General features: G+C 41.8%; 1 protein-coding gene across 2 annotated transcripts; it reads right to left on the bottom strand.

Moving 5' to 3' along the window:
* Positions 1–255: 255 nt before the first annotated feature.
* Positions 256–12660, bottom strand: inpp5f (inositol polyphosphate-5-phosphatase F). Of its 2 annotated transcripts, none has more exons than XM_062401292.1 (20): positions 12176–12660; positions 10825–10905; positions 10234–10370; positions 9409–9537; positions 9078–9263; positions 8936–8992; positions 8384–8582; positions 8024–8203; positions 7583–7650; positions 7100–7224; positions 6910–6987; positions 6623–6743; positions 5699–5827; positions 5351–5468; positions 5064–5262; positions 4668–4739; positions 4510–4583; positions 4204–4332; positions 4038–4125; positions 256–3912 (listed from the first exon to the last, which is right to left on the bottom strand). In XM_062401292.1, the coding sequence occupies exons 1-20, from the start codon at positions 12270–12272 to the stop codon at positions 2778–2780; spliced, it is 3402 nt and encodes a 1133-aa protein (XP_062257276.1). In that variant the 5' UTR covers positions 12273–12660; the 3' UTR covers positions 256–2777. The 2 variants fall into 2 exon arrangements, with proteins under 2 accessions (XP_062257276.1, XP_062257277.1); XM_062401293.1 differs by having other exon boundaries at positions 9078–9245.
* Between the last annotated feature and the right edge of the window lie 1387 nt (positions 12661–14047).

Genomic DNA, 14047 nt, shown 5'->3' with positions numbered 1-14047 from the left:
TAGATCAGGTGAATTAGGTTTCATGGTACAGTTGGGCTTTAGATTCCTATAGGGTAATTTATTCCATCAGTGGACATTTAGGATGTTGCCAGTATCTCTACAGAGCAAACTGTTTGATAGGCTGGCACAGAGACTCCCTAGTAACTTATCTGACAATGAATGTGCGCTTTATCTCATACCTTTTTATTTAAAGTGGAACTTCTTCCCAAAGGAAAAATAATATACGCCTTTCATAGAAACACACCCAACAAGAAAAAGAATAAATAGGATACTTTAATATACAATTCAATCTCAGTACACTGTGGAAATCAATGACAACAGTCCGTTGGTAAAGATGAAAGACAATGACCAAAGACATTCTGATGAAATGGTGCCAACACTTAGAAAATGTGTTCAAACAGTGCAAATCAAATGCTTTAAGACCTCTAGTCATATGGTAGTATGTCATGGTCTAACGGAAGGGGAGGACAACCACAGATGACAAATGAGGAGGTGGTTGGAAAAGCACTTGGTATAAAAACAAACAAATGGTATGAGGAACCAAAAATCTCACCCAGCAAATACCGGATTAAATCTTAACTGTCAGCTTTTGCATATAAACACCAGACACCAGCATGGAGGCCTTGTGGTCTCTAAGGAATGTTGAGGATCTCTGTTCTGTTCAGAATATCTTGAAAACTACTCCAGTGTTTGCATCCTGAAGGAAGTTTGAAAAAAGTACACCTTTTACCCCCTGCGTTAAAACTTTGAATTACAGCCATCACCCTTAAGCTTTGGCAGCAAAACGCACTATCAGCAGGTTCAATGACTATATAATCTAGCAGCCACTAAGCCGCTGAGGCTACGGTCTCACTTAAACACCAGTAAAGTCCAATAAAATATACACTTCTTCCACTTCTTATCTGCTGGTGAGCATGACGAATGCAGAGAAGAGGCAAATATAACACAAAATATGAAACATGAACAGTTATGTTGGGATTTTTCAGCTCAAACTATCTTTTATGATAAAATGACAAAATATGTGCAACAGTGGGATGAAGAGGAGCATGAGATTCGGACAACTTTAAAGTTTAACAGGTTCCTAAAGAGGCATAACTTCACTTTTAGAAGTTAGTGAAAATACAACAATGTATAACAATGTTTACACCCTTTGTAGCACATAAATATAACTAGAGCTCTAAGGCAAGCAATCCTAAACACCAGCAGCAGCAGGGAGGCTCAAACACACACTCACACACTTTAAAGGCTATACACACTCATACAAACATCTCTTACACCTGCTCAAGGAGAACGCATGAGCCAGCGGATGAAATATCCCAAGATTAAGATTGGATGACTTACAGTAACCCTGAAGATGAAGATTTATACAGTACGCCAAAATGTAACGTGTAAGAATGGATTTAAAAAGGTAGATTTTGCCATAAATACCTGATATACATATCTTGCTTATATCCCCTGTTAAGGCAAATATGCTCTCAGTTCGGAGGAGTGCATAAGCGTCAGTGTTTCTAATAATTGTGTGCATCTATTACCTATATTACTATATGCTACCCTCCTGTGTCTTTTCCAAAATATGCAACGTCAGTTTACAACGGTGGCTGAGGACTCGGTTCAAACACCCTCATGAATCTATACAACCATTTTCAGAATAGTTCTTTCAATATATCAATCTATCAAAAACAACTCCAACCAGCAGGTTTCTGGTTACTTGTGGTTAGCGATGACAGTACTGGCCGTTCTTTTCAAAATATAATGCTTGTAACTCTCTGAATATGTGAAGCTGCCCCCCTAACATGTACAAAAAGCTTAAGGAAAGGGGCTCTACCGAGGGAACAGTTAAACATACAATATTCACTGTACATATCATTAACCAGAACACTCTTACTTACTAAGGGCTTGTGTAGTTATTATTTCTATAATGGTATATCTTGTAAGTAACACTTGACAACATTGGTATTACATAGGATAACTACGTACAGAATGTCGTCTGGCTAGTTTCTGACAGCTATACAAATGGTTACAGTTTACACAGAGTTTTCCTTTGAGAACCACACAAAGATATTTGGTCGGATTCGACAGCGACTGCTGCAAATCGCGTGTGTGACGAGGTCTAAATAACAATCGCCAACAAGCGACATGCACGTACTGGATGAATGTACAGTGCTTGTCAGAGTTGGTCGCTCAACATGCAGTTGATGTTTACCTGCCCTGTCAAAATCAGCTGCTACCGTTCAACTCATGTGCACAAGCATTGTGCGTGATAACGTAAAGTTACAGACAGTGACATGTTTACATGCACAAAAACAGAATAGGTATGACTCTGCAAGTACATCAGTTTAAAACATCTTAAAAACCTTAAGTGTTTCTTATTATTTCTCCAATGAGTTAGGATTTTGCATATTTTTACTGACACATGGGAATTATAACACACTTCCCAAATATTTTAATATTTACTTTATGCAATGTTATACCCAGCTTAGCTTCTAAATACTTACACTGAGACATTTACATCATGTGTAAGATTCCACTGCAAGGAGACAAGAGCTTAACGAGAATCCATATTTATGTACCTGCAAACATGGTCACTGTCATGTGGAGTGTATGTATATCCTTGCAAATTGTTAATGCTGTACAAGAGTCATCATTATTGTGTGCATTTTAAACTAAAGGGTAAGTTTAAGAGTGCAGCTCTTGACTGAGTAGTGACGCTATGTGCAAGCTTTGCTACTACTACCATAGAGGAAGTATCAATATGTCATACTGCTACAAGGAAAGCACTAGATCTGAATGATCCTGGTCTGGCACTGTGTAAACATTGCCTTCAGCTCGTTCTCCTGGGCCTCGTTGACAGCATCTGGCTCGGGGCTCTTCTGCACCTTTGCCACAGCAAAGTTGATGCCTTGGGTGAGTCCCGCCTGGGTGAGGCTGGCCACCTGGACCATGGAGCTCTTGATCTTGGCAAAGGGGGACACCACTCGGCTGCCGTTGCTGTCTGCAGGCGAAGGGCCGAGGCTGCCTTCCAACTGTGAGCACAGACTCCTCTGAGAGCCGCCTGAGGCCGCTGAGCTGGGCTTCTGGACGGTGAGGAGGTTGGAATTGGAGGTAGTGGACTGGACGTCTAGCTGAGATGGCCTCGGGAGCTGGGGCTCTTCCTCCTGAACGGGCGGCTCGGAGCCTGGCTGTTTGTCTGAGTTTGCTGGGTTGTTTTTAGGACAGTTTGGTGCAGAAGCTGGTGGATTCTCTCCAAACACCTCGACAGGTTTGGTCTGTGCATCCTGGACAAACTGGTGGCAGTAGGCATCAATGGGAGTACCGAAGTCAATCAAGATGGCTTCTTCAGCCACTGAGGCGGAACCTGGAGACTTGTCATCGCTTAATTTAGAGGAGCTTTCCTGCGTACCCTCACAGCCAGTGACCCGGATAACAGAGGGGATATTTAGCTCCACGCTACCAATAGACTGGGAGCGGCTGCCCAGTCTCGGGTTTGATGCTACAATGCCACAGCTGGGCAGAACATAGTCCACGTTTTCTAAGGAACCAGAACGAGGGTGCTCTGGGTCAGAGTTATAGGAGTCTGAGTCATCTGAGATTTCAGAGTGCTCGTCTGCAATGTCTTTGCCAGGGTTGTTATCTGATGTTTCCAAACTGCTGTCCGACTTCCACAGGTTGACATGCATATTTGGTTTTAAGAAATTGACTTTTACGTCAGGCTTCGAGAAAGTGCCCAGCTTTCCGAGGGGCTTGAAGTTGCCAATGTTTACATTTGTCTTGGTCTGTTTGACTTTTTGATTGAGAGAGGAGAATTTGTTCATGAGGAAACTTTTGCCTTGTGCCAAACCCGAGCTACCCTGGACCTGATCAGCTGGTTTGTTCTGGATCCCCATTATATCCTCATGAGGTCGACTCTGTCGCCTGAAACAAACACAAGTGAGCAAGGAACAGCTCTTAGAATTGGTTATTAATTAAAACAGTGCTAAGATGGCCACAGATGTTTCAGATGCATTAAATCATTTGTAAAATAAAGACCAACTACTCACCTCTCAAGCTTCTTTTCAACCACTAGCATGTCCAACCCTGTGGCCTGTTTTGTTATGCGCAGCATCTCAGCTATGCATTGCAATGTATCTGAAATATGTAACAATGTAGAGTGTCAACATTCTTTTCCTGCCTTTAAAGAATCTAAAGAAGGGTATTATATCCTACCTTTTCCATCATCCTCAGGATTTCGTGCTGCTGCCCTCAGCGTGTGGAAGTATCCACTTGACTCTTCATTCCTGAAATGCAAACGCATACAGCAGAACTTTGGCTTCCCAAACAGAGTAGGCTCCGGACCTGCGAAAGGAAACAAAACTTAGAACTTCCATTTTTGGCAATGTGCTTTCCTTGCATGAATCTAAATTCACTGCGATGTTGCTAAAGGGTTTCTGAGAAACTGCACTTTTGGGAAGTGTTGGGTGAGTCAGGGAGTGAACGAGGAACTTCACTTTTCCTTTAAGTCTGACTTCTTACCAATTTCAATCTTTTCCAAACCCTCTAAATTCAGGCGCTGGTATTGGTTGACTTTATCTGCTTCTTCGTCATAACTGCAGGGTAGTAGAATAAACGTAAGTGAATCTGTAAGTAGCATTTTTAAAGAAAATGCTGGGACAATTTAAAGTCAGACTTACTAAGCAATGTAGTAGGCTTTGTCAGACAGAAGCAGCAGCACATCCACATCTTTGTTGTTCGCATCGATGAGGCTGGTGGGAAGTAAGAGAACGGTATCATGACAAAAGCTTTTCACAACCTTCCCTTTTCAGGTAACAGTGAGTGAACCCTGTGTAATTATCTGCATTCATGTATACATTTGTCTTAAATAGTCGATAGATGATTGATTTTGTTAAAATGTATTGTTTTTTATCATAAATTTAACTTAAATAACCATTACATTGTTTGTGTTTATACTGAACACATCATTCCACATTCAAAGTGTAGGTTGTCTGGGGATACATCAGCTTTTGACAAAAGTGGGAGTCAGGCTTTGATAAACATGGGGAACTTAGATGGAACAGCTAGCCACAAACCTCATGTCACAGTTGATGAGAGCCCAACCACCATGAAACTTCTCATCATCTGGCAGAAGAAGCTGCATGTAGGTCTGCAGCAGGAGGCTGACCTGCTCCTGAGCTCCTCTTTGGCTCTCTTGCTCTTTCTCCTCATGCTCCTTCTCTTTACTGAAGATGGAGTACAAGTCCTCGGTCACTGGCAGGCCCATCATTAGGTCTGCAGGGAGAGGCATTCATTTTTTAGGACAACCTGGATACAGATACACATACGTATATAGCTATTAAATCAGCCCGTTTTTCCATACCAATGACAGCTTGTCTGTAAGCATCCCTGAAACGGTTCAGATAGTAGCGGTTGGCTGAGTTCACGCCATCCTTCATCACGCCAGCCAGTTTTCTCTCCCCGGTCCTGGTGAAATCTCCCTAAAACACATCAAACAGTTAAACTGACCGTCTGTAATCTCAGCCCTTTTCCAAAAAGATCAGTCCATACTTGTCATTCTGATGTGTTTAATTCACAAAAATGCTGTCAACTGATTTATGAGTCCTAGTCAAAGAGAAAGCTTGTGTCTCCATGGCTGAAACGACTCCACCCCTGTTTTTTAAGCAAACACTGATTCAGATGTAAACGTGTGCAAAGTCAATCGGGTTACCTTGAGCGCTGCTGTTCCTGCGTACTGTCTGCTGATGGTGTCTCCATTGTTGGCCCACATGATCTGATAAATCCTGTAGCATTTGACAGGTAGAGGCTGCTCTGGAGGCATCACACCCAGTTTCTTCAGCTGCAGGAAGAGAAAAATGTTTTTTTGTCCTTGGGCAGGAACTGTGCGTACATTGAGATGTCTCTCTTTTAAGTTACAGAAAGGTCCGCTCATGCCCACTTTTACGACCACTCTATTTACAATGGTAATCAATGATTAAATGTTACACATAATTGATATGTTGGAGTCTCTTTAGACAGTCAAATAAGAGACAGTTTGAGCAGAATAATAGACAGCGGGGTAGGTGGGCACTATACAACTAATCTTTGCTCTTTTTAGTTCAGTGGTGCATGAACATCCATTGTCTAATGTTAACTGTCTGTGTGATCTGCATTCACATTAGTAAACAGTTGCAGAAACACAAATGTAACTGCCTACCAAATAATAGAAGGCATTCATTTGATTTAAGTGAATCTAATGAATGAGATTTTGTAAATCACTTTGTAATTCCAACTTTATAAGTAGTCAAATAAATGATATCAAGGAAATTTATGATCATGTTGATTATTCTAGATTATAAATGTTGGAATCATTTCTAAAACATTACTTCTTTTAAAAACACACCTCAATTAATAGCAACACTGATCATGTGTATTAACTCTGCACAATACTTGATTATTGCAACTACTCATGTGCTCCATAGGCTATTGGCAGATAGAAGCTTTAAGAGTCTGAGAAGTTAACTTCATTTATCTTTACATGAGGAACTAAAGTCTAAAACCCTGGTAGCATCGACAAGGAACCGCAGACGTGTGAGTGTGATGAGACATTCATGTTCATTTCATTGCCTGCGCCCAGACAAAGAAAACCTCTCACCTGTTGTTCCATCACTGCCCGAGCAATGGCCGCCTGAACAACATTGGTCCGGTCCAAACAGTCCATACAGTTGACTCGGAAGATTCCCTCCTGCTTGCAGATGACTCCTGCTTGGTCGACCCTGACACAGGAAGATAAGTTCACAGTAGTGACATCCATATGGATATTTCAGACACTAGGAACACATGCTATGGTCTACTGGGGGTTTATTGTTGCTTCCCGTCTAATATCTAGCGGTCATTTTATTGGTATTTCTCTCAAAAGTTAAATATTGGCATGATGCTTACCAGGCCCATTTCATGTCAGTGATGAGATCAGAAATTGCATCGGTCAGTATTTGCACATTCTCAAACCTCATGCCCCGGCTAAAAAATAGGATGTAAGAAACATTAAGGGGAAGTTAATGCATTGTGGCATAATATTTGTTTATGTACATTCATGAACAAGTTTCATTTCTGTGGAAAGCGTCTCTCTTACCAGTGCTCATGGAAGTCAAATGAAACATATGTGAGGTTTGGGTTGTTGTAGAGCAGGACTTGCTTTAGATACCCATCCCCAATCACCTTCTCTCGTCCAGTTTGATCCACTAAGTTAATAATAACCTGAAGAAGACAATAAACAATGCCGTCATTTAACGTAGCGAGTGCCCCTTTAAATCATATAAACACACTGTGATGTAAAATATCAGAGGACCGAAAAATGAATAAACACTTCTCACGGCGTCTTCACACATGGACAAGGTTTACATTAAGAATCCACTAATTCTGCACACGAATGAAGCATGTGGTAGTTCACACACTTGAACCTCAGTCTGAACAAATTTTTCACAGTCACAGATGGCTGGACAACCACAGTCATGATACATTTTACATAGCAATTCAAACCAAGACTTATGCATGTTTGCAGTCAAAAAAATACACTAAGCACATACCACAGCATACACATGGGGAAATGACTCACCTGTTTCTGGTAGAGTTTAAGCTGTTCTTCAAAGTGATCGGCAAAGTAAGACATAGTCTCCTTCTCTCCTAAAACATAAGCAAATATGAAAATGATTTTCATATGTCCAACTCTGGGATAAAGCATTAAAAAAAAATTGCATGCAAGATTTAACATAACTGTAACTATAAAGAAAGAAGTGCTGTCTTCTGTGCCAGCTAAGAAGAACAAGACAAGTAGAGCAGGGACCAATGACTGACATGATAATTATATCTGGCTGATGAGCAAAACACAGCTCAAATAGACAAGACTGGTGTGTGAGAAGAGAACACTGGTATTGAATTATCTTTTTTAAAGTACAACCATAACAACTGTGGAAGTGGAAGGTCCATTATACTCAACGACAGCCTTGGAAAAATGCTCTCTATAAGATCATATGCAGTAGCCTGCAGCCGTGCTGACCTTTCTCTAAGCGTGGCCGGGGATTGTAGCGGTACCCGGCCTGGCTCCAGAAGAGAGGCACAGAGCCACGAGACTGCACAAAGGACAGAGTGTGACTGTGCACGTGGATCAACTGCTCTGTCTCCACATAATTAGCCACATGGCCATCTGTATCCACCCCCCTGCGTTTGTACCGCATCCCTTTGGGAAAAGAGAATGAATCAACAAACAACCAGATTATTTATATCACAGATGAAGACACAATTGTCTACCAAGTTAATCCAAGCTTTTTGAGAGAGAAGTCCTATCAGTTCTAATCACAAAGCGGAACCAACACATTTGGGCTGAATCAGAGCTCAAGCATGACCTTTGGGCCTCTACCTGCACGGTGGCGGCTACGTCTGGAGATCAGTGCCACAGTGAAGCGAGGATGGATGTCATCAACACAGGTGACCTCCTGTGGCGGTGTCTCAGGGCTGCTTCTCTCCTCGTCTGATGTCTCATTGTAGTTCACCACCAGTTCCTCCACTTGTACAAATCCCTGGATGATTGGTATCACCCAGAAGTCGATCTCTGGGACCTGGAGCCGTCAAAGGGAAAAATAAAAGAGTAGGACAAGAAGATTAAAATCCTGTTTGCCAGGCTGATAAGGAAGGGCCACAAAGTCCACCAAGTTTTCAAAAAAGATATCCTCCATACTTATCTCCTCTATTCCCTCAGTATTTCCATACACTGCTGACAATGCTCGAATTATCAGAACATGCAACTGCCGCATTTACTGAGAAGACCAGCTACATTGTTTGAGCTGACAATTGTAAAGTAAATACCATAACTGTTTCCACAATTGTCATTGAATCAAATCTGGGCCTTTATTCAATTCTAAAATAGATAAACAATAATAAACGGTACCAGTCTGTATTTCTATGTGGTTACCTGAAGGTCAATAAGGTCCTGGATCATGTGTTTATTCCAGAAGAAACGGTCATCCACCTTTCATAAAGGTCAAAAACTACAATTAGGGAGACATTTTACAATCCACATAAGTCCAACTTTATGCTTCTGTTTCTCTCCAAACCTTTTTCCATAGGGGTAAGCCGGTCTTTTTGGAGTCTCCTTGACGCTGCACTGTGTTTGTCAGGTCGTAGGTCACGCTGTAGTAGAAGGAGTCAGAGTCCATAAACACCTTGTACAGCTCATCCAGCAGCCGCCTCTCCAGTCGCTCCTTCTCTTTGTTCTCCTTCACCTGGAAGGCAGGGGAATACTGGATTGGATGGATGGATAGAAAAGAGCGGTCAAACCAAAGAAACCAAAAGCCCATGAGAACTGCAATACAAAGGGGAAAGGATAGGAAAGGTATAGTGGTTTTGAAGAGAAGAGTGCATTTAATGGGTTAAACACAATAATACCTTTTTCTTGATGGGCACAGCCACATTAGACTTGATCTGACTCAAGGTTTTCATCAGAAACTTTGAATCGTCGGGAGACGGGGCCAGTCTCTCTGGTTTGTCGATTCCAAAGTGATGCTTCTTGCACAGCTGAAAAAGTTAGTTTCAAAAAAGTTCCATTACACAACATGATAGTGATATTTAGATAATAAATAACTCTGTTTGATACCAACTGGAAGTTCTCAAAACCAGAGTGTCTGTGAGGCTCAAAGTGCAGAACGAGAACACCGACTTCTATTGACTACTCACAGTACAGCCAAAAACTAAAGGAATACACAGTTCTCCTCTTGACTCACTGGTGCAGTAAAAAATGTCACAGCTACACTGATCTATAGGATCTCTAGGGACAATGCAGGTGGAATGATCACTGTGCAGACGGGGTCTAGGAGCCAATCAAAGGACTATCACCCTCCTCTTTGTTTACTCACTTGGAAATATTCTGTCTCACCATCCATGAAGCCCCCCTGAAAGCAACAGTCAACTTCCTATGAGATCCATTACAGCAATTTTATGGCTGCATTTAATTTTCCACTCCAACGTGTGGGTGGAAAATAAAATAAAACAGTTCTTTTAAAAAGGGAAAAGAAAAATAACAACTACATCTCATTTTGCACCACTGTTATCTTCAGGATGAATCACACGCTGACGCATAAAGGGTATTCTTGGGTGAAGAATGAAAACATTTTAGGATTCTCCGAGGCACTGTTAGAATGCTTGTCAGGGAGGCTGAATACAATAATTAAAAGACAACCTTCCGTATCTCATTCACAGTATTATCATGCACACCTCCAGCTCCAGCTCCTGGGGCTCTTCGTCAGACAGAGGAATGACAGCTATCTTGGTGATCTTGTAGACTTTGTGGTTGCCGGGTAAATGGCCCACCAGCGCTTTCTGGCGGATTAGTACGAGGCCGAGAGGAAGATCTGCAGAGATGAGAGAGGAGAAGGAGGAGTTGAGTCATGGGTGCAGAATTCCTCACATTATGAAAGGTGTGAAGGAAGCAGCTGCACACCAAATTTTCTTTTATAAAAAGGCAACACCAACAGACATCTGGTTAATAAATATTTAAATCGTTTTAATCCATCTACCAGAATTGTACATTTTCATCATTCATTTTCTTGTGATGAATATCATCACAAAGCTCAAAACCAAAGACCACAGAGTCACACAGTTAGCAAAAACAGATTAATCATCACCATCAGCTCACCCCTCTTCATAACTAAACACGTTTCAAAAACAATTAGCACATTTCTTTCACACGTTTCCATCTGAATAAGGAGCGTCATAAAGCGCTGGATGATTCGGTAACTCAAATCTCCACAGATAGAAAATACTGGCATGGATGTTTCCGTTCAATGTTTCACATCCTCCACTTACCTGTGTGAAGCTGTATCTTTCCAATGACACCTTCCACCAAACCCAGACACACTGGATTCCAAGCCAACAGCAGGTCTGTGGCTGAAAGAAAAACAGAGACATGAAACTTTATATAAAATGTACATTGTAGAGAGGAAAGTGACATTTGACTGAAGAAAAAACGACCCTGTCTCCATTTTCTAAAGTTTTTCAAACACCAGGCACAAACTGGAACACTTCAGTGATTGATTACACATCACGGTGGAGGAAAATTATAAAAATGTGATGGGTGTGACAAGGGTGGGGAACATCAACTGTAGGGAAGCAGTAGACAATGAATCTTCCTGTTCCACTCACCAGAGAAATTCATGTGGGAAAACTGGCTGAGGGCCCCTACCAGGAAGGTAGAAAGAAAAAAAAAAAACAGAGAAGAGGCCGACTAAAGCAGTTCCACAACTTCACTCAAGACGAGTAATATCATGGAAGTACTTCACAGTGTTCTTGTGAGAGGAGCGGAAACCCAGCGAGGAGTGGAAACCCTTTTTCCAATTAAATAATGAAAGAGTGTTGCAACTAAAAACCTGTTCAGGATGGCTGCACGGCCCATACGACTCCAAGTGATAAGGAGGAGAACACGCACAGACAGGCCTTTGGCTGGGTCCAAACTTTTCTTTCATTTTATAAGGGGATGTTCATTTTCATTTATCAGGGAAGCGATCAGGGGACCGATTCCATCCTTCACAGAACTCAGCTGCACATAACATGCCCGTTTGAGTCTGTTTGTGTTGAGCATTAATGCTGTTTTACATGTTCCCGATTTAAAATGAATGGAGCTATAGATTCCAAGGAACTCTGTGTTAAAAGGTGTCATCAGTGTCATCGTGGTTAGTGAGTTGACATTGTTATTTCCGCTCAGTTACAGCCTGATTTAAATACAAAATGTCACATCTATTCTCCAGTGTGTAGCATAAGAGGCAAAGTAAGAAGTTTGGAGTCGGTCTCGGGTGTTGGCACTCCCGGAATGAAGGCTAGGACGAGGATTTCAAGACATGGGAATGGCGCATACACTCGTACATGTCAAAAATATAGTTTGGGTCAACATAGCTGGGTGATCTAAAGCTGTAAATAATATAAATAACGTTCATTACACACATGAACGAGTGGCATATACCAGAGAGAGATTATACTAAACCTCTGAGGTGATGTACAGTGACAGCGACACCTCTAACAGAATGTGTGTTAATCCCAGACAGGCCAGGAAGCACAGAGGTGTCATTTACCCAGACAGGTAACATTGACAAAGGTTAGCTTCCTGTACATCCCCGGCTGCCGTGGAGGACCGAGCTGTCATGTAGCAGCGGACAGTACGTACCAGGTCTCAGCGCCATGGTCCCATCTTTTCGGCTGCACCACAGAGCACGGTCCCCGCTCTGGAGAATGTACTCGTCCTTGGCTTGGAACAGCTCCATGTTTTTCCCTTCACGTTAAACAAACACACACCAACAAACAACAAGCTACTAGATGGCTGAGCAGTCAAGCCAGGTCCCGGTAATGCACAACTTCCACGTCTTGGAGGTGAACCGCTGCTAGCCACGGTTAGCTCTGCTTCCCACCGAGGAGCTACGGCAGCTAGCTACCTAGCGAGCTAGCAGCAGCGGCAGCGGCGGCGGCAGCAGCTGGATGCGTGTCGGATGTGTTTATTCCAAATCTACGCATGTTGGTCATTTAATTCCCTTCCGGGTGGAGAAGCGTCCCTTCCCACAGGCATGTCGGACACAGAGTAGGTTAACACATCAATGAACGAGATAGAGTGAGTTCCAGACAGCAGCTGCTATGCGTGTGTGCGGGTGTGTGTGTCCGGCGTAACACACCGTTTCCTGCTCCAAACAATGACACGTGACATTTGACTTAGCCGTCATCATCTCAAGTACTGTCCATAAAATACATTACAATGATCTACTATAAAATGTCAATGTATGTAGAGGAACATATATGTGCATGACTGTACAATCCTGTTTGGGTAAAAGTCACAATTTGGACAAATCCGCCAAACAACCAGTCATCTATTGTTTATTCATTGTTATTGTTGTTCATATTGTTATTATTAGTTTCTTGTATTTCCTCTGCCGGGTATGTTCCATGACATTAGTTTGTCCTTTTTGTTAAAATTACATTTCAGGGGAAAGCACCACAGAAATCATGTATTCTGTTTGAAGTTTTATGAGAGGGATGATTATTAATTACAGGATTATAAACCCCAAAACAAATAATAGTGAATTTCTATTCTGATGTAGGTAATTTGTAGAGTAATAAAGTGTGTTTGTAGAGAAACCCCACCAGTCATGTCTCCACCCATGTAGGGTTAATGGCACAAATATGTTGTCAGTTATGACTCAGCCGGGCCCTGGGGGTGAAAGCAGAGAGCAGCTGAATGCAAGCAGCGACTCACTGTGTCACTGAAAACTCTCAGATCGTAGCTAAACTGGAAGAACAAACAAATGTACATGGAAAATGTGTATTACTATAGTAGTGAGTAACCATGTACACATTCTGTTCAGATTTAGATGTATGTACATGGGGATCTTCAAAAGTTATAGATAGTGTATATAATTAACTGGACTTGTCATAATCATTTCTAAGATAAGATCTAAGATGTGTTTATTTATACCAAACACATGCACAGACATGCACAACACACTCATGCAATGGTAGGTAAATTTAACCTCTGCATTTAACCCATCTGTGTGCAGGACACACATAGCAGTGAGCGACCATGTACGGCGCTCGGGGAGCAGATGTTGGGGGAGTAAGGTGCCTTGCTCAGGGGCACTAGACAGGGTAGAGAGACTCTTGGATTTTTGGACAGATCAATCCAGGTTCGTCTTTTGTTGTCTCTCCGTGGAGTCGAACCAGAGACGAACCAGAGACCTTCTCTGCCCAGGCTATAAATGCAGTGAGGAAATTAAGTTCTGAAGGAATAAGGTAATCAACAGTTTATTGATAACTGTTTTGGTAAGTCTATTTGGAAACAGAAATATCAAAAACACTCCAGATCCAGTTTGTAAATTCTATGATTTTCTTTGTGTCAGGTGATCTTAATTTACATTTAATACCAGTGGGTGTGCAATTGTTCATCAGGCCAAACAAGAAATTTGATGAGCTTTTGCATCAGTAAATTACAATGATTGTTTTTCACTATTCTGACACATTAAAGAATAAGTAATAATTTGTGGATTTGTAAATA

Source organism: Platichthys flesus, chromosome 12 (assembly GCF_949316205.1).
Source record: "Platichthys flesus chromosome 12, fPlaFle2.1, whole genome shotgun sequence".
Lineage (NCBI taxonomy): Eukaryota > Metazoa > Chordata > Actinopteri > Pleuronectiformes > Pleuronectidae > Platichthys > Platichthys flesus.
Note: the sequence above shows the minus strand (reverse complement) of the source record. Positions and strands in the feature narration are given on the sequence as shown.